Raw genomic sequence first — 25189 nt, forward strand, 5'->3', positions numbered from 1 at the left:
CCACAAAGACCCATTTGCAAAGCCGCATTTTATTCCAAAGCATTATAAAGTTGATATATATATATTGCTGAACAATTGTTTTTAAAACAGAAAAATATCTCCCCCATAAAGTTTGACAGTGCAGATCATGAGTAGAAGGTCAGTATGCCAGAGCCAACACTGGTGCTACGCATCAAAGTGGCCTGTAGTGTTGTGTTTGGCCCAGCAGAGGGAGCTAGGGGTATTTTACTCGGGTCCATTTGAAACACCAACAGTTTGTACTGTGACAGTCTATACCTTGAGTTGACATGTTTGAAGAGCAGGGTAGCACCTTTGGTTGATGACAGGGTTACATTCATTGGTAATAACAGTTAAAGAGATGTCCCAGCAGAGCTCTGACAATCTATAGAATTAGCAGAGGAACTGCGTCTGGTTCTCCACCAACCTCTTACACATCTTCTCGTTCCTCCTTTTATTTCATCCTTTCAGTGCATTAAATGTTCTCTTCACCATCATGACACGTTGGTCCAGGGAGTCCCTGGTCAAAGCCTTCTTCTAAAGCTCAGTCATAAGACCTTTCAGTTGTGTTTCAAAGCACAGTGTTGATCATGCAGTAAGAAGGGCACGAATACATTTGAACATTTTATTTCATGTACGATGGAAAGGGTTAGTGAGGATGTATGTATGTACAGTAGGACTTCCTGGATGTAACTGTGAGTCGTTCTAGTTGTGTGTTGGGAGGATGTCTCTGCATGCAGAACGATGGATGTATTGCTAATGAAACAGTATTAATGATGAAGTGTGTACTGCATGTGTATGAATGACATGTCAACTTCACTTCCTCAGCAAGGGAAATGAAGACCCCCTTCACTTCCTCCTCCATCAATCCTCTGTGTGTGTGTGTGTACAGTATGTGCATGACATGTCCACCTCTTCCTCCTCCATCAATCCTCTGTGTGTGTGTGTGTACAGTATGTGCATGACATGTCCACCTCTTCCTCATCCTTCTCGGCAGTCTACATAGTTTCCTTTGATCCAGTAGCAGATCTGGGCATATTTCAGAGGCGTCACCCTCACCGCCACGTTAAACTCCTGGGACGCCCCGTCTCGATCCACCCACTGGTGCCCTGAGAACACCCCGATCACCTTCCTCTCCCAGCGCCGCCTCCTCCGGTCCCACATACGAGCGTAGATCCCCGAGCCGCTGGCCCCGGGCTGGGCATCACAATGCTGGTAGAGAAGGTCCGGCGTCTCCTCTCCAGCCCGGCAGAACCGGTAGACCAGCTGGCCCGGCCGGTCGTTGTCATAGCCGGAGAACTGGACCCTGCGCCCGGGCAGTTGCTTCGCCGGCGGGGAGACGCCCAGCTTCATGTGGCGTCTTTTGTGGGCCTTCTTGAGCTCTAATAAGGCGTAGTCGTAGTCCATTCCGATGTCGTTGCCGTTGCCCTTGATCCAGCCTTTGGGCACGTGGGTGCGCTTGGCACGAATCCACTGGAACTTCATTTTATCTGGGGGTGATGGATGGGCGATGGATGCATTGGTGGCAGAGGCAGGATTGGGAGAGTCACGCTGTTTTGGCTTCAGGAAACCCACCCGGAGCTTTTGCGCCCCTTTCACGTAGTTCTTCCCGTCGTGGACGCAGTGGGCGGCGGTCAGAACGTGCCGGTCGCCCACCAGTGTTCCGGAACACCCGGTGGACAGCTTGACCGCTGCCGAAAATGGGTAGTTCAACAGGAAGTCCTGCCCTACGATGCTGAAACGCCCGTCATGGCCAAAGATCTGACGTTTGCGTCGGGAAGGCAGTGCCGGCGTGGTCTGGGGGCGGGCGGTGTACCCGTAGATCCCCACCGCGGTTTCGGTGAGGCGACCGTTACTATGGAGCGTCTCGTATGACAGGATGCTACGCAGGTCCCAGTAGCTGGGGGGAAGAGCATTCTTGTGGCATTCTGGGTCACATGGGGAGGTGACGTCCAATCGGGCGTCAGCCTGGAAGTGGGGGGCGGGTCGGTCCTCTGTCACCTGGGGTAAGACCACGGGGACGCGCTGCAGGGGCCATTGGGGCTGGATAGGAGCCACTGGAGGGATGGAGAGGAGGAGCAAGAGGAGGGGAAGGGGGGATGGGATGGAGGGAAAAGAGGCCATGGAGGAGGGAGATCTAGAAGAGGAGAGAGGGAGAGGACAGGTGAGATGTGATGTCACTAAATACCTTGACAGGTGAGATCAAATCAAACTTTATTTGTCACATGTGCCGAATACAAGTGTTCACCTTACTGTGAAATGCTGACTGACAGGCCCTTAACCAACTATGCAGCTCAAGAACAGTTGAGAAAATATTTACCAAATAAACGAAAGTAAAAATTAACATAACAACAACGAGGCTACATACAGGGGTTACCGGTACAGAGTCAGTGTGCGGGCGTACAGGTTAGTTGAGGAAATTTGTACACGTAGGTAGGGGTGAAGTGTGACGTCACTAAATACTACAGGTGAGATGTGGTGAGCTAGTAATACCTAGACAGGTGAGATGTGGTGAGCCAGTAATACCTAGACAGGTGAGATGTGGTGAGTCAGTAATACCTAGACAGGTGAGATGTGGTGAGTCAGTAATACCTAGACAGGTGAGATGTGGTGAGCCAGTAATACCTAGACAGGTGAGATGTGGTGAGCCAGTAATACCTAGACAGGTGAGATGTGGTGAGCCAGTAATACCTAGACAGGTGAGATGTGGTGAGCCAGTAATACCTAGACAGGTGAGATGTGGTGAGTCAGTAATACCTAGACAGGTGAGATGTGGTGAGTCAGTAATACCTAGACAGGTGAGATGTGGTGAGCCAGTAATACCTAGACAGGTGAGATGTGGTGAGTCAGTAATACTTAGACAGGTGAGATGTGGTGAGTCAGTAATACCTAGACAGGTGAGATGTGGTGAGTCAGTAATACCTAGACAGGTGAGATGTGGTGAGTCAGTAATACCTAGACAGGTGAGATGTGGTGAGCCAGTAATACCTAGACAGGTGAGATGTGGTGAGTCAGTAATACCTAGACAGGTGAGATGTGGTGAGTCAGTAATACCTAGACAGGTGAGATGTGGTGAGCTAGTAATACCTAGACAGGTGAGATGTGGTGAGTCAGTAATACCTAGACAGGTGAGATGTGGTGGGCCAGTAATACCTAGACAGGTGAGATGTGGTGAGTCAGTAATACCTAGACAGGTGAGATGTGGTGAGTCAGTAATACATAGACAGGTGAGATGTGGTGAGTCAGTAATACCTTGACAGGTGAGATGTGGTGAGCCAGTAATACCTAGACAGGTGAGATGTGGTGAGTCAGTAATACCTAGACAGGTGAGATGTGGTGAGCCAGTAATACCTAGACAGGTGAGATGTGGTGAGTCAGTAATACCTAGACAGGTGAGATGTGGTGAGTCAGTAATACCTAGACAGGTGAGATGTGGTGAGCTAGTAATACCTAGACAGGTGAGATGTGGTGAGTCAGTAATACCTAGACAGGTGAGATGTGGTGAGTCAGTAATACCTAGACAGGTGAGATGTGGTGAGCTAGTAATACCTAGACAGGTGAGATGTGGTGAGTCAGTAATACCTAGACAGGTGAGATGTGGTGAGCTAGTAATACCTAGACAGGTGAGATGTGGTGAGTCAGTAATACCTAGACAGGTGAGATGTGGTGAGTCAGTAATACCTAGACAGGTGAGATGTGGTGAGCCAGTAATACCTAGACAGGTGAGATGTGGTGAGTCAGTAATACCTAGACAGGTGAGATGTGGTGAGTCAGTAATACCTAGACAGGTGAGATGTGGTGAGTCAGTAATACCTAGACAGGTCAGATGTGGTGAGTCAGTAATACCTAGACAGGTGAGATGTGGTGAGTTAGTAATACCTAGACAGCTGAGATGTGGTGAGTCAGTAATACCTAGACAGGTGAGATGTGGTGAGTCAGTAATACCTAGACAGGTGAGATGTGGTGAGTCAGTAATACCTAGACAGGTGAGATGTGGTGAGTCAGTAATACCTTGACAGGTGAGATGTGGTGAGCCAGTAATACCTAGACAGGTGAGATGTGGTGAGTCAGTAATACCTAGACAGGTGAGATGTGGTGAGCCAGTAATACCTAGACAGGTGAGATGTGGTGAGTCAGTAATACCTAGACAGGTGAGATGTGGTGAGTCAGTAATACCTAGACAGGTGAGATGTGGTGAGCTAGTAATACCTAGACAGGTGAGATGTGGTGAGTCAGTAATACCTAGACAGGTGAGATGTGGTGAGCCAGTAATACCTAGACAGGTGAGATGTGGTGAGCCAGTAATACCTAGACAGCTGAGATGTGGTGAGCCAGTAATACCTAGGCAGGTGAGATGTGGTGATGTGGTGAGCCAGTAATACCTAGACAGGTGAGATGTGGTGAGTCAGTAATACCTAGACAGGTGAGATGTGGTGAGCCAGTAATACCTAGACAGCTGAGATGTGGTGAGTCAGTAATACCTAGACAGGTGAGATGTGGTGAGTCAGTAATACCTAGACAGGAGAGATGTGGTGAACCAGTAATACCTAGACAGGTGAGATGTGGTGAACCAGTAATACCTAGACAGGTGAGATGTGGTGAGTCAGTAATACCTAGACAGGTGAGATGTGGTGAGTCAGTAATACCTAGACAGCTGAGATGTGGTGAGTCAGTAATACCTAGACAGCTGAGATGTGGTGAGCCAGTAATACCTAGACAGCTGAGATGTGGTGAGTCAGTAATACCTAGACAGGTGAGATGTGGTGAGTCAGTAATACCTAGACAGGTGAGATGTAGTGAGTCAGTAATACCTAGACAGGTGAGATGTGGTGAGTCAGTAATACCTAGACAGGTGAGATGTGGTGAGTCAGTAATACCTAGACAGGTGAGATGTGGTGAGTCAGTAATACCTAGACAGGTGAGATGTGGTGAGTCAGTAATACCTAGACAGGTGAGATGTGGTGAGTCAGTAATACCTAGACAGGTGAGATGTGGTGAGTCAGTAATACCTAGACAGGTGAGATGTGGTGAGTCAGTAATACCTAGACAGGTGAGATGTGGTGAGCCAGTAATACCTAGACAGGTGAGATGTGGTGAGTCAGTAATACCTAGACAGGTGAGATGTGGTGAACTAGTAATACCTAGACAGGTGAGATGTGGTGAGTCAGTAATACCTAGACAGGTGAGATGTGGTGAGTCAGTAATACCGAGACAGGTGAGATGTGGTGAGTCAGTAATACCTAGACAGGTGAGATGTGGTGAGTCAGTAATACCTAGACAGGTGAGATGTGGTGAGTCAGTAATACCTAGACAGGTGAGATGTGGTGAGTCAGTAATACCTTGACAGGTGAGATGTGGTGAGCCAGTAATACCTAGACAGGTGAGATGTGGTGAGTCAGTAATACCTAGACAGGTGAGATGTGGTGAGCCAGTAATACCTAGACAGGTGAGATGTGGTGAGTCAGTAATACCTAGACAGGTGAGATGTGGTGAGTCAGTAATACCTAGACAGGTGAGATGTGGTGAGTCAGTAATACCTAGACAGGTGAGATGTGGTGAGCTAGTAATACCTAGACAGGTGAGATGTGGTGAGTCAGTAATACCTAGACAGGTGAGATGTGGTGAGTCAGTAATACCTAGACAGGTGAGATGTGGTGAGTCAGTAATACCTAGACAGCTGAGATGTGGTGAGTCAGTAATACCTAGACAGGTGAGATGTGGTGAGTCAGTAATACCTAGACAGGCGAGATGTGGTGAGTCAGTAATACCTAGACAGGTGAGATGTGGTGAACTAGTAATAACTAGACAGGTGAGATGTGGTGAGTCAGTAATACCTAGACAGCTGAGATGTGGTGAGTCAGTAATACCTTGACAGGTGAGATGTGGTGAGCCAGTAATACCTAGACAGGTGAGATGTGGTGAGTCAGTAATACCTAGACAGGTGAGATGTGGTGAGCCAGTAATACCTAGACAGGTGAGATGTGGTGAACTAGTAATAACTAGACAGGTGAGATGTGGTGAGTCAGTAATACCTAGACAGGTGAGATGTGGTGAGCTAGTAATACCTAGACAGGTGAGATGTGGTGAGTCAGTAATACCTAGACAGGTGAGATGTGGTGAGCCAGTAATACCTAGACAGGTGAGATGTGGTGAGCCAGTAATACCTAGACAGCTGAGATGTGGTGAGCCAGTAATACCTAGGCAGGTGAGATGTGGTGATGTGGTGAGCCAGTAATACCTAGACAGGTGAGATGTGGTGAGTCAGTAATACCTAGACAGGTGAGATGTGGTGAGCCAGTAATACCTAGACAGCTGAGATGTGGTGAGTCAGTAATACCTAGACAGGTGAGATGTGGTGAGTCGGTAATACCTAGACAGGAGAGATGTGGTGAACCAGTAATACCTAGACAGGTGAGATGTGGTGAACCAGTAATACCTAGACAGGTGAGATGTGGTGAGTCAGTAATACCTAGACAGGTGAGATGTGGTGAGTCAGTAATACCTAGACAGCTGAGATGTGGTGAGTCAGTAATACCTAGACAGCTGAGATGTCTTGAGCCAGTAATACCTAGACAGCTGAGATGTGGTGAGTCAGTAATACCTAGACAGGTGAGATGTGGTGAGTCAGTAATACCTAGACAGGTGAGATGTAGTGAGTCAGTAATACCTAGACAGGTGAGATGTGGTGAGTCAGTAATACCTAGACAGGTGAGATGTGGTGAGTCAGTAATACCTAGACAGGTGAGATGTGGTGAGTCAGTAATACCTAGACAGGTGAGATGTGGTGAGTCAGTAATACCTAGACAGGTGAGATGTGGTGAGCTAGTAATACCTAGACAGGTGAGATGTGGTGAGTCAGTAATACCTAGACAGGTGAGATGTGGTGAGTCAGTAATACCTAGACAGGTGAGATGTGGTGAGCCAGTAATACCTAGACAGGTGAGATGTGGTGAGTCAGTAATACCTAGACAGGTGAGATGTGGTGAACTAGTAATACCTAGACAGGTGAGATGTGGTGAGTCAGTAATACCTAGAGAGGTGAGATGTGGTGAGCTAGTAATACCTAGACAGGTGAGATGTGGTGAGCTAGTAATACCTAGACAGGTGAGATGTGGTGAGTCAGTAATACCTAGACAGGTGAGATGTGGTGAGCCAGTAATACCTAGACAGCTGAGATGTGGTGAGCCAGTAATACCTAGGCAGGTGAGATGTGGTGAGCCAGTAATACATAGGCAGGTGAGATGTGGTGATGTGGTGAGCCAGTAATACCTAGACAGGTGAGATGTGGTGAGCTTGTAATACCTAGACAGGTGAGATGTGGTGAGCCAGTAATACCTAGACAGGTGAGATGTGGTGAGTCAGTAATACCTAGACAGGTGAGATGTGGTGAGCTAGTAATACCTAGACAGGTGAGATGTGGTGAGCTAGTAATACCTAGACAGGTGAGATGTGGTGAGCCAGTAATACCTAGACAGGTGAGATGTGGTGAGTCAGTAATACCTAGACTGGTGAGATGTGGTGAGTCAGTAATACCTAGACAGGCGAGATGTGGTGAGTCAGTAATACCTAGACAGGTGAGATGTGGTGAGTCAGTAATACCTAGACAGGTGAGATGTGGTGAGTCAGTAATACCTAGACAGGTGAGATGTGGTGAGCTAGTAATACCTAGACAGGTGAGATGTGGTGAGCTAGTAATACCTAGACAGGTGAGATGTGGTGAGCCAGTAATACCTAGACAGGTGCGATGTGGTGAGCCAGTAATACCTAGACAGGTGAGATGTGGTGAGTCAGTAATACCTAGACAGGTGAGATGTGGTGAGTCAGTAATACCTAGACAGATGAGATGTGGTGAGTCAGTAATACATCAAGGGTCTTTCAGCTGATAAAACAGACCCTTCTCTCACTGTTACATATGATTTAGTGTTTGTTTATATGATGATGCTACTTCTTATACTAGTCATGCTGTCTATAGACACTGTAGTTCTGCTGCAGTGACCAGCGAGACCTGTAGTTCTGCTGCATCGACCAGAGAGACCTGTAGTTCTGCTGCATCAACCAGAGAGACCTGTAGTTCTGCTGCAGTGACCAGAGAGACCAGTAGTTCTGCTGCAGTGACCAGAGAGATCAGAGAGACCTGTAGTTCTGCTGCAGTGACCAGAGAGATCAGAGAGACCAGTAGTTCTGCTGCAGTGACCAGAGAGACCAGATAGACCTGTAGTTCTGCTGCAGTGACCAGAGAGACCTGTAGTTCTGCTGCAGTGACCAGAGAGATCAGAGAGACCTGTAGTTCTGCTGCAGTGACCAGAGAGATCAGAGAGACCAGTAGTTCTGCTGCAGTGACCAGAGAGACCAGTAGTTCTGTTGCAGTGACCAGAGAGACCAGTAGTTCTGCTGCAGTGACCAGAGAGACCAGTAGTTCTGCTGCAGTGACCAGAGAGACCAGTAGTTCTGCTGCAGTGACCAGAGAGACCTGTAGTTCTGCTGCAGTGACCAGAGAGACCAGTAGTTCTGCTGCAGTGACCAGAGAGATCTGTAGTTCTGCTGCAGCAACCAGAGAGACCTGTAGTTCTGCTGCAGCAACCAGAGAGACCCGTAGTTCTGCTGCAGTGACCAGAGAGATCAGAGAGACCAGTAGTTCTGCTGCAGTGATCAGAGAGATCAGAGAGACCAGTAGTTCTGCTGCAGTGACCAGAGAGACCAGTAGTTCTGCTGCAGTGACCAGAGAGACCTGTAGTTCTGCTGCAGCAACCAGAGAGACCTGTAGTTCTGCTGCAGCAACCAGAGAGACCTGTAGTTCTGCTGCAGTGATCAGAGAGATCAGAGAGACCAGTAGTTCTGCTGCAGTGACCAGAGAGACCATTAGTTCTGTTGCAGTGACCAGAGAGATCAGTAGTTCTGCTGCAGTGACCAGAGAGATCAGAGAGACTTGTAGTTCTGCTGCAGTGACCAGAGAGACCTGTAGTTCTGCTGCAGTGATCAGAGAGACCAGTAGTTCTGCTGCAGTGACCAGAGAGACCAGTAGTTCTGTTGCAGTGACCAGAGAGACCAGTAGTTCTGTTGCAGTGACCAGAGAGACCAGTAGTTCTGTTGCAGTGACCAGAGAGACCAGTAGTTCTGTTGCAGTGACCAGAGAGACCAGTAGTTCTGCTGCAGTGACCAGAGAGATCAGAGAGACCAGTAGTTCTGCTGCAGTGATCAGAGAGATCAGATAGACCTGTAGTTCTGCTGCAGTGACCAGAGAGACCTGTAGTTCTGCTGCAGTGACCAGAGAGACCAGTAGTTCTGCTGCAGTGACCAGAGAGACCAGTAGTTCTGTTGCAGTGACCAGAGAGACCAGTAGTTCTGCTGCAGTGACCAGAGAGACCAGTAGTTCTGCTGCAGTGATCAGAGAGACCAGTAGTTCTGCTGCAGCAACCAGAGAGACCTGTAGTTCTGCTGCAGCAACCAGAGAGACCTGTAGTTCTGCTGCAGCGACCAGAGAGACCAGTAGTGCTGCTGCAGTGACCAGAGAGACCAGTAGTGCTGCTGCAGTGACCAGAGAGACCAGTAGTTCTGCTGCAGTGACCAGAGAGACCAGTAGAGTAGGGGTGTTAACCCCGGTGTCCTGGCTAAATTCCCAATCTGGCCCTCAAACCATCATGGTCACCTAATAATCCCCAGTTTACAATTGGCTCATTCATCCCCCTCCTCTCCCCTGTAACTATTCCCCAGGTCGTTGCTGCAAATGAGAACGTGTTCTCAGTCAACTTACCTGGTAAAATAACGGTAAAATAAATAAATAAATAAAATAGTTCTGCTGCAGTGACCAGAGAGACCAGTAGTTCTGTTGCAGCAACCAGAGAGACCAGTAGTTCTGCTGCAGCAACCAGAGAGATCAGAGAGACCAGTAGTTCTGCTGCAGTGACCAGAGAGACCAGTAGTTCTGCTGCAGTGACCAGAGAGATCAGAGAGACCTGTAGTTCTGCTGCAGTGACCAGAGAGACCAGTAGTTCTGCTGCAGTGACCAGAGAGACCAGTAGTTCTGCTGCAGTGATCAGAGAGACCAGTAGTTCTGCTGCAGTGATCAGAGAGTCCAGAGAGACCAGTAGTTCTGCTGCAGCAACCAGAGAGATCAGAGAGACCAGTAGTTCTGCTGCAGTGATCAGAGAGACCAGTGGTTCTGCTGCAGTGATCAGAGAGACCAGAGAGACCTGTAGTTCTGCTGCAGTGATCAGAGAGACCAGTAGTTCTGTTGCAGTGACCAGAGAGATCAGAGAGACCTGTAGTTCTGCTGCAGTGATCAGAGAGACCAGTAGTTCTGCTGCAGTGACCAGAGAGACCAGTAGTTCTGCTGCAGTGACCAGAGAGACCAGTAGAGTAGGGGTGTTAACCCCGGTGTCCTGGCTAAATTCCCAATCTGGCCCTCAAACCATCATGGTCACCTAATAATCCCCAGTTTACAATTGGCTCATTCATCCCCCTCCTCTCCCCTGTAACTATTCCCCAGGTCGTTGCTGCAAATGAGAACGTGTTCTCAGTCAACTTACCTGGTAAAATAACGGTAAAATAAATAAATAAATAAAATAGTTCTGCTGCAGTGACCAGAGAGACCTGTAGTTCTGCTGCAGCAACCAGAGAGACCAGTAGTTCTGCTGCAGTGACCAGAGAGACCAGTAGTTCTGCTGCAGCAACCAGAGAGATCAGAGAGACCAGTAGTTCTGCTGCAGTGACCAGAGAGATCAGAGAGACCAGTAGTTCTGCTGCAGTGACCAGAGAGACCAGTAGTTCTGCTGCAGTGGCCAGAGAGATCAGAGAGACCAGTAGTTCTGCTGCAGTGACCAGAGAGATCAGAGAGACCTGTAGTTCTGCTGCAGTGACCAGAGAGACCAGTAGTTCTGCTGCAGTGATCAGAGAGACCAGTAGTTCTGCTGCAGTGATCAGAGAGTCCAGAGAGACCAGTAGTTCTGCTGCAGCAACCAGAGAGATCAGAGAGACCAGTAGTTCTGCTGCAGCAACCAGAGAGATCAGAGAGACCAGTAGTTCTGCTGCAGTGACCAGAGAGATCAGAGAGACCAGTAGTTCTGCTGCAGTGATCAGAGAGACCAGTAGTTCTGCTGCAGTGATCAGAGAGACCAGTAGATCTGTTGCAGTGACCAGAGAGACCAGTAGTTCTGCTGCAGTGACCAGAGAGATCAGAGAGACCTGTTGTTCTGCTGCAGTGACCAGAGAGATCAGAGAGACCTGTAGTTCTGCTGCAGTGACCAGAGAGATCAGAGAGACCAGTAGTTCTGCTGCAGTGATCAGAGAGACCAGTAGTTCTGCTGCAGTGATCAGAGAGTCCAGAGACCAGTAGTTCTGCTGCAGCAACCAGAGAGATCAGAGAGACCAGTAGTTCTGCTGCAGTGATCAGAGAGACCAGTAGTTCTGCTGCAGTGACCAGAGAGACCAGTAGTGCTGCTGCAGTGACCAGAGAGATCAGAGAGACCAGTAGTTCTGCTGCAGTGATCAGAGAGACCAGTAGTTCTGCTGCAATGACCAGAGAGACCAGTAGTTCTGCTGCAGCGATCTGAGAGATCAGAGCCCTTCTGAATGTGACCGGATGTCTGGACCGTCAGTCACAGCGGCTGGGAAACATTCTCCAACCCAGACCCGGCGAGCCCTGCATCGTATTTTTAGCCACCAGACTGGGGGGGGGGGGTTGTGTGCACAAGGGACTAAGATTTCTGCCTTAGGAATTTGAGCTGTGGTGGAATTCGGCAAAGCAGTTACACAACTTCCACTGTTTTAATATGGCTTAAAAATGTCCTTCCCCTGAGGTTAAAGGTTAGAGGTCAGGTGCTCTCTTCAGCGCAGAGCAACGCTGGAGGAAAGTTCCAGAGGCTGGGACGGTGAGGATGCTGTGTTCGCTGTGTCAAGTAGGAGGAAACTCTGATTACGTCCCAAATGGCACCCTATTCCCTATATAGTGCACTATTTTTTTTACCAGTTCTCTATGGGGTTCTGGTCAAAAGTAGTGCACTTCATATTGAATAGGGTACCATTTGGGATGTGCACTCTGTCTCTCAGTTGTGTTTCAGTACAGACTGGAAGCAGGGACTGTATAGTAGTCTTTCAGTACAGACTGGAAGCAGGGACTGTATAGTAGTCTTTCAGTACAGACTGGAAGCAGGGACTGTATAGTAGTCTTTCAGTACAGACCGGAAGCAGGGACTGTGTAGTAGTCTTTCAGTACAGACTGGAAGCAGGGACTGTATAGTAGTCTTTCAGTACAGACTGGAAGCAGGGACTGTATAGTAGTCTTTCAGTACAGACTGGAAGCAGGGACTGTATAGTAGTCTTTCAGTACAGACTGGAAGCAGGGACTGTATAGTAGTATATCATACTGGTTCTATCAACTAGATTTCTCCATAGGAATACAGCAGGCAGTAGGACAGTCTGCAGCAGGGGGGGGGGGGGGGGGGGGGGGGGGGGTTGGCTTGTCTGTGGTAACAATGCTTAGGTTTGTAAAACACGGTGGTAGGATCAGGCAACCAACCTCTAAAGTGATGGTTCATGAAAAAACATGTAATAGCTTCCAATGAATGAAGTCATTCTGAATAAGAAAATGTGTATAAACTATAGCCAACAGTAGCCTACTTGCATCTATCTGTAGGCCTTCATGTCCTGGACAGTAGAAATGTCCTGAACCTGTTTTATGAACAAACAAACGGGAAGTACTGGTTAAAACAGTATCTCTTCTCTTCTGATTATCTCTTATCTCCATGACGTCAGACAATACTTTGGGGATCTTATGTATCGTTTAAATCGGTTAAATAACACGATAAAGAGTGACAATGATCTTTGCACTTTGTTATTTTAACAGATATCAACAAAGTGTCCAAAACACGAACGTTATTGCATTATAAATGTTGATGAAATTATGTTTCAACATCGCTCACATATGCCTATAGATATAAGTTTAAATCTGCTTGTGCATTAATTATTCCAGAACTTCTAAATGAGTCTCGCTCAGATGCTCCCCGTGCTCATTAGCCGACATTGGACGCCTGAATAGGTAATTATAAAGGAGTGATGGTGATGAATAATAACCTAGATTACGCAGACATGATATAATAGGCTATAAAAGGTGAACATCCTTACCCACTGAGCGCTTCTCCCCACTTACGCTTGGTTTGCATTGGCAAGTGGCACGCGATGGGGGTCTGGGGAAGCTGCGGTTGTTGCTGCTACCGCGCGGACATCAGAGGGGTATCGGTACGATAACGCGGGTGCTGCGAAGGGGTGGAAGTAAAACTAGTCCTTTCAAAAAGTAGATCCTTACATCAGGAGAGAGGAGGTCAAATGAAAACGATGTATTCTCTCGAAAGATTTCCGAAGGCAACCGGCCCGATGTCGACGCTCCTCCATTGGAACAGGCGCTCGCTCGGTGGATTCTAACCGGAGTTTAATGACCACCAGCGAAAGCTACTGTCTCTGCTATAACTGGCTCGGTCACGTGATTGATGATATTTTGCTTGTCATTTGCATGGCAACGATTTAAACGCTGACAAACAATATCAGAGATGAGGAAACTATTTGTTGTTGATTTATTTATGAACCTTCACCAGTGAACATTCAGTTACAGTATGACCCATGTCATCATCATCATCATCATCATCATCATCAATCATCATCATAATTCTTTGTACCTGTTAGTGTTTTCCTATTATGATTTTGTGATACTGAATGTGAAGCTGGAGTTAGGGTGTGGACTGGAAGAATGGAGAATGAGAGAAGAATAGAGAGAGCAAAGGTGAGGAAGAGTGAAGAATAAGAGGAGCAGGAGAAGGGAGGGAGGAGTACATAGCAGGAGAATGGAGAGAGGAGTACATAGCAGGAGAAGGGAGGGAGGAGTACATAGCAGGAGATGGGAGGGAGGAGTACATAGCAGGAGAAGGGAGGGAGGAGTACATAGCAGGAGAAGGGAGGGAGGAGTACATAGCAGGAGAAGGGAGGGATGAGTACATAGCAGGAGAAGGGAGGGAGGAGTACATAGCAGGAGAAGGGAGGGAGGAGTACATAGCAGGAGAAGGGAGGGAGGAGTACATAGCAGGAGAAGGGAGGGAGGAGTACATAGCAGGAGAAGGGAGGGAGGAGTACATAGCAGGAGAAGGGAGGGAGGAGTACATAGCAGGAGAAGGGGGGGAGGAGTACATAGCAGGAGAAGGGAGAGAGGAGTACATAGCAGGAGATGGGAGGGAGGAGTACATAGCAGGAGAAGGGGGGGAGGAGTACATAGCAGGAGAATGGAGAGAGGAGTACATAGCAGGAGAAGGGAGGGAGGAGTACATAGCAGGAGAAGGGAGGGATGAGTACATAGCAGGAGAAGGGAGGGAGGAGTACATAGCAGGAGATGGGAGGGAGGAGTACATAGCAGGAGAAGGGGGGGAGGATACATAGCAGGAGAAGGGAGGGATGAGTACATAGCAGGAGAAGGGAGGGAGGAGTACATAGCAGGAGATGGGAGGGAGGAGTACATAGCAGGAGAAGGGAGGGAGGAGTACATAGCAGGAGAAGGGAGGGAGGAGTACATAGCAGGAGAATGGAGAGAGGAGTACATAGCAGGAGAAGGGAGGGAGGAGTACATAGCAGGAGAAGGGAGGGAGGAGTACATAGCAGGAGAAGGGAGGGAGGAGTACATAGCAGGAGAAGGGAGTGAGGATACATAGCAGGAGAAGGGGGGGAGGAGTACATAGCAGGAGAAGGGAGGGAGGATACATAGCAGGAGAAGGGAGGGAGGAGTACATAGCAGGAGAAGGGAGGGAGGAGTACATAGCAGGAGAAGGGAGGGAGGAGTACATAGCAGGAGAAGGGAGGGAGGAGTACATAGCAGAGGCATTAGATGAAAGACTTCTCTGTGTTCTAGAACTGTCTCTGTCTCCATGGTAGCGCTGAAGACTGCATACTGCAATCCCAAGCTTCTGTTGTCACCCACCTACTCCTAGTTACTGCTCTGTCACAACACGCACACACACTCTAGCAGGACACCCACACACGGACCGAAGCACGCACGCACGCACGCACACACACACACACACACACACACAATCCTACCTCACAGATTTGGCAGGACACGCACATTCCTCTCTGCACACACACACACAAAGCAGAATCTGTCCTGCGTCCTTCAGATACATATTATACACACACAACACACAAACACACAACTGTTGTTTTACGACCAGCAACAGTGCGCGTATGTGTGCCCAAGTTCGGCAGGCACACTTTCTTGGTTTCAGGTGTTAGTCTCCATGACAGTCAACACATAGCAGGGTTTCTCCAACTGTACTACCCACATGTTGCCCTTCTGGCCTGAATCCAGAACTAAAACTACACTTACAATGACAACAAGGTCATAAAACTGAACACACAGTTTACAGAGGTGTAACGTGTTGTTAATACAGATCATACTGTCGTTACCCATATCTAGTGGTGTTTATACAGTATCATACTGTAGTTACCCATATCTAGTGGTGTTTATACAGTATCATACTGTAGTTACCCATATCTAGTGGTGTTTATACAGTATCATACTGTAGTTACCCATATCTAGTGGTGTTTATACAGTATCATACTGTAGTTACCCATATCTAGTGGTGTTTATACAGTATCATACTGTAGTTACTCATATCTAGTGGTGTTTATACAGTATCATACTGTAGTTACCCATATCTAGTCAGGTTTATACAGTATCATACTGTAGTTACCCATATCTAGTGTTGTTTATACAGTATCATACTGTAGTTACCCATATCTAGTCAGGTTTATACAGTATCATACTATAGTTACCCATATCTAGTGGTGTTTATACAGTATCATACTGTAGTTACCCATATCTAGTGGTGTTTATACAGTATCATACTGTAGTTACCCATATCTAGTGGTGTTTATACAGTATCATACTGTAGTTACCCATATCTAGTGGTGTTTATACAGTATCATACTGTAGTTACCCATATCTAGTGGTGTTTATACAGTATCATACTGTCGTTACCCATATCTAGTGGTGTTTATACAGTATCATACTGTAGTTACCCATATCTAGTGGTGTTTATACAGTATCATACTGTAGTTACCCATATCTAGTGGTGTTTATACAGTATCATACTGTAGTTACCCATATCTAGTGTTTATAACAGTATCATACTGTAGTTACCCATATCTAGTGTTTATACAGTATCATACTGTAGTTACCCATATCTAGTGGTGTTTGTACAGTATCATACTGTAGTTACCCATATCTAGTGGTGTTTATACAGTATCATACTGTAGTTACCCATATCTAGTGTTTATAACAGTATCATACTGTAGTTACCCATATCTAGTGTTTATACAGTATCATACTGTAGTTACCCATATCTAGTGGTGTTTATACAGTATCATACTGTAGTTACCCATATCTAGTGGTGTTTATACAGTATCATACTGTAGTTACCCATATCTAGTGTTTATACAGTATCATACTGTAGTTACCCATATCTAGTGGTGTTTATACAGTATCATACTGTAGTTACCCATATCTAGTGGTGATTATACAGTATCATACTGTAGTTACCCATATCTAGTGGTGTTTATACAGTATCATACTGTAGTTACCCATATCTAGTGGTGTTTATACAGTATCATACTGTAGTTACCCATATCTAGTGGTGTTTATACAGTATCATACTGTAGTTACCCATATCTAGTGGTGTTTATACAGTATCATACTGTAGTTACCCATATCTAGTGTTTATAACAGTATCATACTGTAGTTACCCATATCTAGTGGTGTTTATACAGTATCATACTGTAGTTACCCATATCTAGTGGTGTTTATACAGTATCATACTGTAGTTACCCATATCTAGTGGTGTTTATACAGTATCATACTGTAGTTACCCATATCTAGTGGTGTTTATACAGTATCATACTGTAGTTACCCATATCTAGTGGTGTTTATAACAGTATCATACTGTAGTTACCCATATCTAGTGGTGTTTATACTGTATCATACTGTAGTTACCCATATCTAGTGGTGTTTATACAGTATCATACTGTAGTTACCCATATCTAGTGTTTATAACAGTATCATACTGTAGTTACCCATATCTAGTGGTGTTTATACAGTATCATACTGTAGTTACCCATATCTAGTGTTTATACAGTATCATACTGTCGTTACCCATATCTAGTGGTGTTTATACAGTATCATACTGTAGTTACCCATATCTAGTGGTGTTTATACAGTATCATACTGTAGTTACCCATATCTAGTGGTGTTTATACAGTATCATACTGTAGTTACCCATATCTAGTGGTGTTTATACAGTATCATACTGTAGTTACCCATATCTAGTGGTGTTTATACAGTATCATACTGTCGTTACCCATATCTAGTGGTGTTTATACAGTATCATACTGTAGTTACCCATATCTAGTGGTGTTTATACAGTATCATACTGTCGTTACCCATATCTAGTGGTGTTTATACAGTATCATACTGTAGTTACCCATATCTAGTGGTGTTTATACAGTATCATACTGTAGTTACCCATATCTAGTGGTGTTTATACAGTATCATACTGTAGTTACCCATATCTAGTGGTGTTTATACAGTATCATACTGTAGTTACCCATATCTAGTGGTGTTTATACAGTATCATACTGTAGTTACTCATATCTAGTGGTGTTTATACAGTATCATACTGTAGTTACCCATATCTAGTGTTTATACAGTATCATACTGTAGTTACCCATATCTAGTGGTGTTTATACAGTATCATACTGTAGTTACCCATATCTAGTGGTGTTTATACAGTATCATACTGTAGTTACCCATATCTAGTGGTGTTTATACAGTATCATACTGTCGTTACCCATATCTAGTGGTGTTTATACAGTATCATACTGTAGTTACTCATATCTAGTGGTGTTTATACAGTATCATACTGTAGTTACCCATATCTAGTGGTGTTTATACAGTATCATACTGTAGTTACCCATATCTAGTGGTGTTTATACAGTATCATACTGACGTTACCCATATCTAGTGGTGTTTATACAGTATCATACTGTAGTTACCCATATCTAGTGGTGTTTATACAGTATCATACTGTCGTTACCCATATCTAGTGGTGTTTATACAGTATCATACTGTAGTTACCCATATCTAGTGGTGTTTATACAGTATCATACTGTAGTTACCCATATCTAGTGGTGTTTATACAGTATCATACTGTCGTTACCCATATCTAGTGGTGTTTATACAGTATCATACTGTAGTTACCCATATCTAGTGGTGTTTATACAGTATCATACTGTAGTTACCCATATCTAGTGGTGTTTATACAGTATCATACTGTCGTTACCCATATCTAGTGGTGTTTATACAGTATCATACTGTAGTTACCCATATCTAGTGGTGTTTATACAGTATCATACTGTAGTTACCCATATCTAGTGGTGTTTATACAGTATCATACTGTAGTTACCCATATCTAGTGGTGTTTATACAGTATCATACTGTAGTTACCCATATCTAGTTTTTTTTAAAAAAAATTTATTTTATTTATTTATTTATTTATTTTTTAGGGGTGGATCAGCTTAGTATTGCGGAAAGAATGTTGCTTCCAATGTAATTGTCTGCATCATTTCCATTCCCCCATATTTTTTTGGGTAAATATATATATCCATACACGTATGCATACATATACACCTATATACATACACATACCTATATAGACATACATACTTTTTTCAAGAATATGCCTTTATTATTATTCCCCGCGACCCTACCACCAATCCCCCAATTGGAGTAAACTTATAAACACTTCTGCTTTTACCTTCAATTTCTACATCTTATACCTATCTTACAGACACAGTCCACTTTACAATAGTTCTCTCTTATTTGTTCTTAGTCCTTCCTCTATTTCTGTTGTCCATCCAATTTTATTTCCACTTGTAACTGTGCTATTTCACAAAAGCTCCGCACCTATACACATTTCACAGATCCCGTATGCCCTATATTGTTTATCTTGTTATTAGTCCCACCCTTCAGCTCCACCCAACCCCTCCCATCTATCTTCCAACATCATCCATTTCGGATTTCTATTTGCCATACATTTCTCAACTGTGCTGTGATGCTTCACAAAAGACCTGAACCTTCCTATTCTCATAGCTTCTACAGATTGTAAATTAAAAATAAACATCTTTGCCAAAATAATTATTATATTATTGATTGATTGACTAATGGCTTTTCAAATCCCCCAGTATTGCTATCTGTAGCGTTAGTTTTGGGCAAATGTTGCAATTCTTCAGCCATTCCTGGACCTGTGACCAAAAACGAGCTACATATGGACAATACCAAAATAAATGATCTAATGACTCTGCCTCCTCACAACAGAATCTGCAGAGCTGGGAAGATTGTATACCCCATATATATAACATTCTATTAGTTGCAAGAATTTTGTACAGTAATTTAAATTGAAAAATTCGAAGTTTTGAATCCGGCGTTGTTTTGCGTATCAATTCATAAACCATGTGCCATGGAATGGGTACATCGAAAATCTCTTCCCAACTATTTTGCAATTTGTATGGCACAGCTGTTAGTTTTTTGGTCCTTAAATGAAATTGGTATATGTTTTTATTTATCACACTTTTCTTTAACCATTTTTGTTCTTTAATACAGGGCCGACATACAAGTTCCTTACTTTTTTCCCCTTCTACTTGCCTCTTCCATTTTTGTGGTAATGCTGCAATTAATTGGTTGTAATTTTGGGTAGAGCAGACTTTTCCATATGTCTGTGTTAGCTGCATGTGTGACATAACTCCACCAGTCCTATTTATGATATCATTCACAAAAATTATACCTTTTTTAAACATTTCTTCGATAAATACAGTTTTTTTATCAATTATTATATTTGAATTTAACCACAATATTTGTTGTACTATTTGTTCCGTCCTTTCAGGTGGATTAAACTGAAATTGCAACCAACTTTCTAAGGCTTGTTTAAAGAATAAGGATATTTTGGAGATCATTTCCTTTTCAAACAACCAAAAGTGAGCAGGTGTAATCTGAATAAAGGGAAAAAGGCCCTTCTTGAACATAGGATGAGACATTCGTACCAGTTTACTAGAGAACCAGTTTGGATTTAAGTATAACTTTTGTATGACCGATGCCTTTAGTGAGAGATCTAATGCTTTAATATTTGATAATTTCTGCCCTCCGAATTCATATTCGTTATATAAATAGGCCCTTTTAATTTTATCTGGCTTGCCGTTCCAAATAAAATTGAATATTTTTTGTTCATATAATTTAAAAAACAGGTCATTAGGTGTAGGCAAAACCATAAGCAAATAGGTAAACTGTGATATGACTAAAGAGTTAATTAGGGAGATTTTTCCACAAATAGACAGGTATCTAGTGGTGTTTATAACAGTATCATACTGTAGTTACCCATATCTAGTGGTGTTTATACAGTATCATACTGTAGTTACCCATATCTAGTGGTGTTTATACAGTATCATACTGTAGTTACCCATATCTAGTGGTGTTTATACAGTATCATACTGTAGTTACCCATATCTAGTGGTGTTTATACAGTATCATACTGTAGTTACCCATATCTAGTGGTGTTTATACAGTATCATACTGTAGTTACCCATATCTAGTGGTGTTTATACAGTATCATACTGTAGTTACCCATATCTAGTGGTGTTTATACAGTATCATACTGTAGTTACCCATATCTAGTGGTGTTTATACAGTATCATACTGTAGTTGCCCATATCTAGTGGTGTTTATACAGTATCATACTGTAGTTACCCATATCTAGTGTTGTTTATACAGTATCATACTGTAGTTACCCATATCTAGTGGTGTTTATACAGTATCATACTGTAGTTACCCATATCTAGTGGTGTTTATACAGTATCATACAGTAGTTACCCATATATAGTGTTGTTTATACAGTATCATACTGTAGTTACCCATATCTAGTGGTGTTTATACAGTATCATACTGTAGTTACCCATATCTAGTGGTGTTTATACAGTATCATACTGTCGTTACCCATATCTAGTGTTTATACAGTATCATACTGTAGTTACCCATATCTAGTGGTGTTTATACAGTATCATACTGTAGTTACCCATATCTAGTGGTGTTTATATTGTAACACAGACAAGTTGTCACATCGTACCAGCTGTCTGTTTGAGATGAATCATAACCACACATACGTTTTGATTTAATTAGGATCTTTTTTTTAATCAAACGCACACAACTGTTGATCTCATAAAGGCTGTGCTCGCGGTTTGTGATCAGTTCAATATGAAATGAATATGCCTGATCGCTGTTAAAGCATCTAAGATGTGTGGATGCTGAATAACTGCTGAGCCGCAGGAAAACTACCATGACGTTTCAGTCCAATATGCAATGATTGTTTATAGTTAAAGCATCAGAGAAGTTGAGGACAATAGGTGGAGCCACATCCCCCAGTCAAGACCATGAGTCAGGCATGATTCAGGGCCACCAGAGAGCATGGTGCCATATTGTTGAAGAGGTAGCCAGCACCAGAGAGCATGGTGCCATATTGTTGGAGAGGTAGCCAGCACCAGAGAGCATGGTGCCATATTGTTGGAGAGGTAGCCAGCACCAGAGAGCATGGTGCCATATTGTTGGAGAGAGAGCCAGCACCAGAGAGCATGGTGCCATATTTTTGGAGAGGTAGCCAGCACCAGAGAGCATGGTGCCATATTGTTGGAGAGGTAGCTAGCACCAGAGAGCATGGTGCCATATTGTTGGAGAGGTTGCCAGCACCAGAGAGCATGGTGCCATATTGTTGGAGAGGTAGCCAGCACCAGAGAGCATGGTGCCATATTGTTGAAGAGGTAGCCAGCACCAGCGAGCATGGTGCCATATTGTTGGAGAGGTAGCCAGCACCAGAGAGCATGGTGCCATATTGTTGGAGAGGTAGCCAGCACCAGAGAGCATGGTGCCATATTGTTGGAGAGGTAGCCAGCACCAGAGAGCATGGTGCCATATTGTTGGAGAGGTAGCCAGCACCAGAGAGCATGGTGCCATATTGTTGGAGAGGTAGCCAGCACCAGAGAGCATGGTGCCATATTGTTGGAGAGGTAGCCAGCACCAGAGAGCATGGTGCCATATTGTTGGAGAGGTAGCCAGCACCAGAGAGCATGGTGCCATATTGTTGGAGAGGTAGCCAGCACCAGAGAGCATGGTGCCATATTGTTGGAGAGGTAGCCAGCACCAGAGAGCATGGTGCCAAATTGTTGAAGAGGTAGCCAGCACCAGAGAGCATGGTGCCATATTGTTGGAGAGGTAGCCAGCACCAGAGAGCATGGTGCCATATTGTTGGAGAGGTAGCTAGCACCAGAGAGCATGGTGTCATATTGTTGGAGAGGTAGCCAGCACCAGAGAGCATGGTGCCATATTGTTGAAGAGGTAGCCAGCACCAGAGAGCATGGTGCCATATTGTTGAAGAGGTAGCCAGCACCAGAGAGCATGGTGCCATATTGTTGAAGAGGTAGCCAGCACCAGAGAGCATGGTGCCATATTGTTGAAGAGGTAGCCAGGACCAAGGAGGTTCACACCGTTATAGATGGGTGAACAGGGCTCTGAGATCGATGCACACACGGGCACACATAAACGAGCGCACACACAGACACACATAAACAAACGCGTGTTCATGCACGCATGCACATACACAAACACACAAACACACATCCAACAATGTGAGAGCATGGAGATAGTTGGGTGAACTGGCTCTGTGAACACACACACCCACACAACAATGCAGCGACATGGTCCTGGCTGAACTGTGTTCTGTCTGTGAGTGATTAGTAATCAGGTCGTTGGCCAGGTCCAGGGTGTGTTCTACTCTGCATCGCACGCTGGACCACCAAACAATGACACTTCCTATCCTGCTCCCCCTCTGTGTCTCCTGCTCTCTCTCTCTCTCTCTCCCCCTCTCTCCTTCCCTCTATCAATCACTCTCCCTTCGCTCTCTTTCTCTCTCTTCCCCTCTTTCCCTCTTTTTCTCTCTTTCCCTCTCTCTCTCTCTCTCTCTCTCTCCCTCCCTCGCTCTTTCTCTCTCTCTCTCTCTCTCTCTCTCTCTCTCTCTCTCTCCCCCACTCTTTCTCTCTCTCCCCCACTCTTTCTTTCTCCCCCCGCTCTCTCTCTCTCTCTCTCTCTCTCTCTCTCGCTCTCTCTCTCTCTCTCTCTCTCTCTCTCTCTCTCTCTCTCTCTCTCTCTCTCTCTCTCTCTCTCTCTCTCTCTCTCTCTCTCTCTCTCTCTCTCTCTCTCTCTCTCTCTCTCTCTCTCTCTCTCTCTCTCTCTCTCTCCTCTCTCTCTCTCTCTCTCTCTCTCTCTCTCTCTCTCTCTCTCTCTCTCTCTCTCTCTCTCTCTCTCTCTCTCTCTCTCTCTCTCTCTCTCTCTCTCTCTCTCTCTCTCTCTCTCTCTCTCTCAGTTTACTGTGTAACTGGGTCAGCAGCCCTGCCAACTGAGCCTAACCCCCATTCACTCCCAACGCCAATTCTACAGCCTTGGACAGCGCTGACCTCTGTGAGGCCTTGAATTAAGTATTCAAATACACAATAATATTCTTTCATGGTTGGACTTCTGCATCATAGAAAGTGTAAGTGGGCCTCCGTTGGTTAGCAACGTTGACTACAGTATGCAAAATGAGTCATCACTATGTTCGATAAAAATCTCCATGATATTTTTGGTTGAATCTAAAGGGGTTGAGTGTGTATCTCTGACACAGCCTGTGTGTTTGTTCATTTGTTTGTGTGTGTGTTTGTGATGTTGTTTGTCCTCAAGCCAATCACATGTCCTGAGTTATAACGAATATTCTCTGCAGCTGGATCAGTAGACAGACTAGGAGACAGGCAGCCTAGGATATTGGCGGACTAGGAGACAGACGGACTAGGAGACAGGTGGACTAGGAGACAGGTGGACTAGGAGACAGACGGACTAGGAGACAGGTGGACTAGGAGACAGGCGGATTAGGAGACAGACGGACTAGGAGACAGACAGACTAGGAGACAGGCAGACTAGGAGACAGGCAGACTAGGAGACAGTCAGACTAGGAGACAGGCGGACTAGGAGACTGGCAGACTAGGAGACAGGCAGACTAGGAGACAGATGGACTAGGAGACTGGCAGACTAGGAGACAGGCAGACTAGGAGACAGACGGACTAGGAGACAGGCGAACTAGGAGACAGGCGGACTAGGAGACAGGTGGACTAGGAGACAGGCGGACTAGGAGACAGGTGGACTAGGAGACAGGCAGACTAGGAGACAGGCGGACTAGGAGACAGGTGGACTAGGAGACAAGTAGACTAGGAGACAGACGGACTAGGAGACAGACGGACTAGGAGACAGGCGGACTAGGAGACAGACGGACTAGGAGACAGACGGACTAGGAGACAGACAGACTAGGAGACAGACAGACTAGGAGACAGCCAGACAACCTCATTTGGCCAATGGGAGAAAGGTTATTTGAATGGGCTGACATGGTGAGAGATGCTGTTTGTTTTGAGTTGTTTTAAAAGAGGCCATCTTGTTTGAGCTAATGGTTTGTCGTTGCCACGGGGACACACATTCTCCAGAGTGGTGTTCATGTCCATTTTCCCCTCCTCTTCGTTCCCCCCACAGAGCTGAACTGAGCAGACACAATCAAACAAGTGTGATGCTGGATTCCCCTCTCTGTGTATCTCTATCTCTCCCTCTCCCCTTTCCCTCCCTCCTCTTCACTCTTCCCTCAATCCCTCTCCCCTTTCCCTCCCTCCCTCCTCTTCACTCTTCCCTCAATCCCTCTCCCCTTTCCCTCCCTCCCTCCTCTTCACTCTTCCCTCAATCCCTCTCCCCTTTCCCTCCCTCCTCTTCACTCTTCCCTCACTCCCTCAATCCCTCTCCCCTTTCCCTCCCTCCTCTTCACTCTTCCCTCAATCCCTCTCCCTGTCTCTCTTTTCCTCTCTCTCTCCCCCTCTCCCCCTCTCTCTCTCTCTCCCCCTCCTGCTCTTTCTCTCTATCTCTCCCTCTCCCCTTTCCCTCCCTCCTCTTCACTCTTCCCTCACTCCCTCAATCCCTCTCCCCTTTCCCTCCCTCCTCTTCACTCTTCCCTGAATCCCTCTCCCTGTCTCTCTTTTCCTCTCTCTCTCCCCCTCTCCC

The 25189-nt window shown here is 45.4% G+C and overlaps 1 protein-coding gene across 2 annotated transcripts; it reads right to left on the bottom strand.

Annotated features, from left to right (window-relative positions):
* Window positions 1–11: 11 nt before the first annotated feature.
* LOC129859976 (serine protease 23-like) lies at window positions 12–13452 on the bottom strand. 2 transcript variants are annotated; one of them, XM_055930266.1, is made up of 3 exons: window positions 13117–13452; window positions 12613–12663; window positions 12–2134 (listed from the first exon to the last, which is right to left on the bottom strand). In XM_055930266.1, exon 3 carries the CDS (start codon window positions 2119–2121, stop codon window positions 979–981), a length of 1143 nt encoding a protein of 380 aa, XP_055786241.1. In that variant the 5' UTR covers window positions 2122–2134; window positions 12613–12663; window positions 13117–13452; the 3' UTR covers window positions 12–978. The 2 variants fall into 2 exon arrangements, with proteins under 2 accessions (XP_055786241.1, XP_055786240.1); XM_055930265.1 differs by lacking the exon at window positions 12613–12663 and having other exon boundaries at window positions 13117–13451.
* Window positions 13453–25189: the final 11737 nt, after the last annotated feature.

The sequence above is a fragment of the Salvelinus fontinalis genome, chromosome 7 (assembly GCF_029448725.1).
Source record: "Salvelinus fontinalis isolate EN_2023a chromosome 7, ASM2944872v1, whole genome shotgun sequence".
Taxonomy (NCBI): domain Eukaryota; kingdom Metazoa; phylum Chordata; class Actinopteri; order Salmoniformes; family Salmonidae; genus Salvelinus; species Salvelinus fontinalis.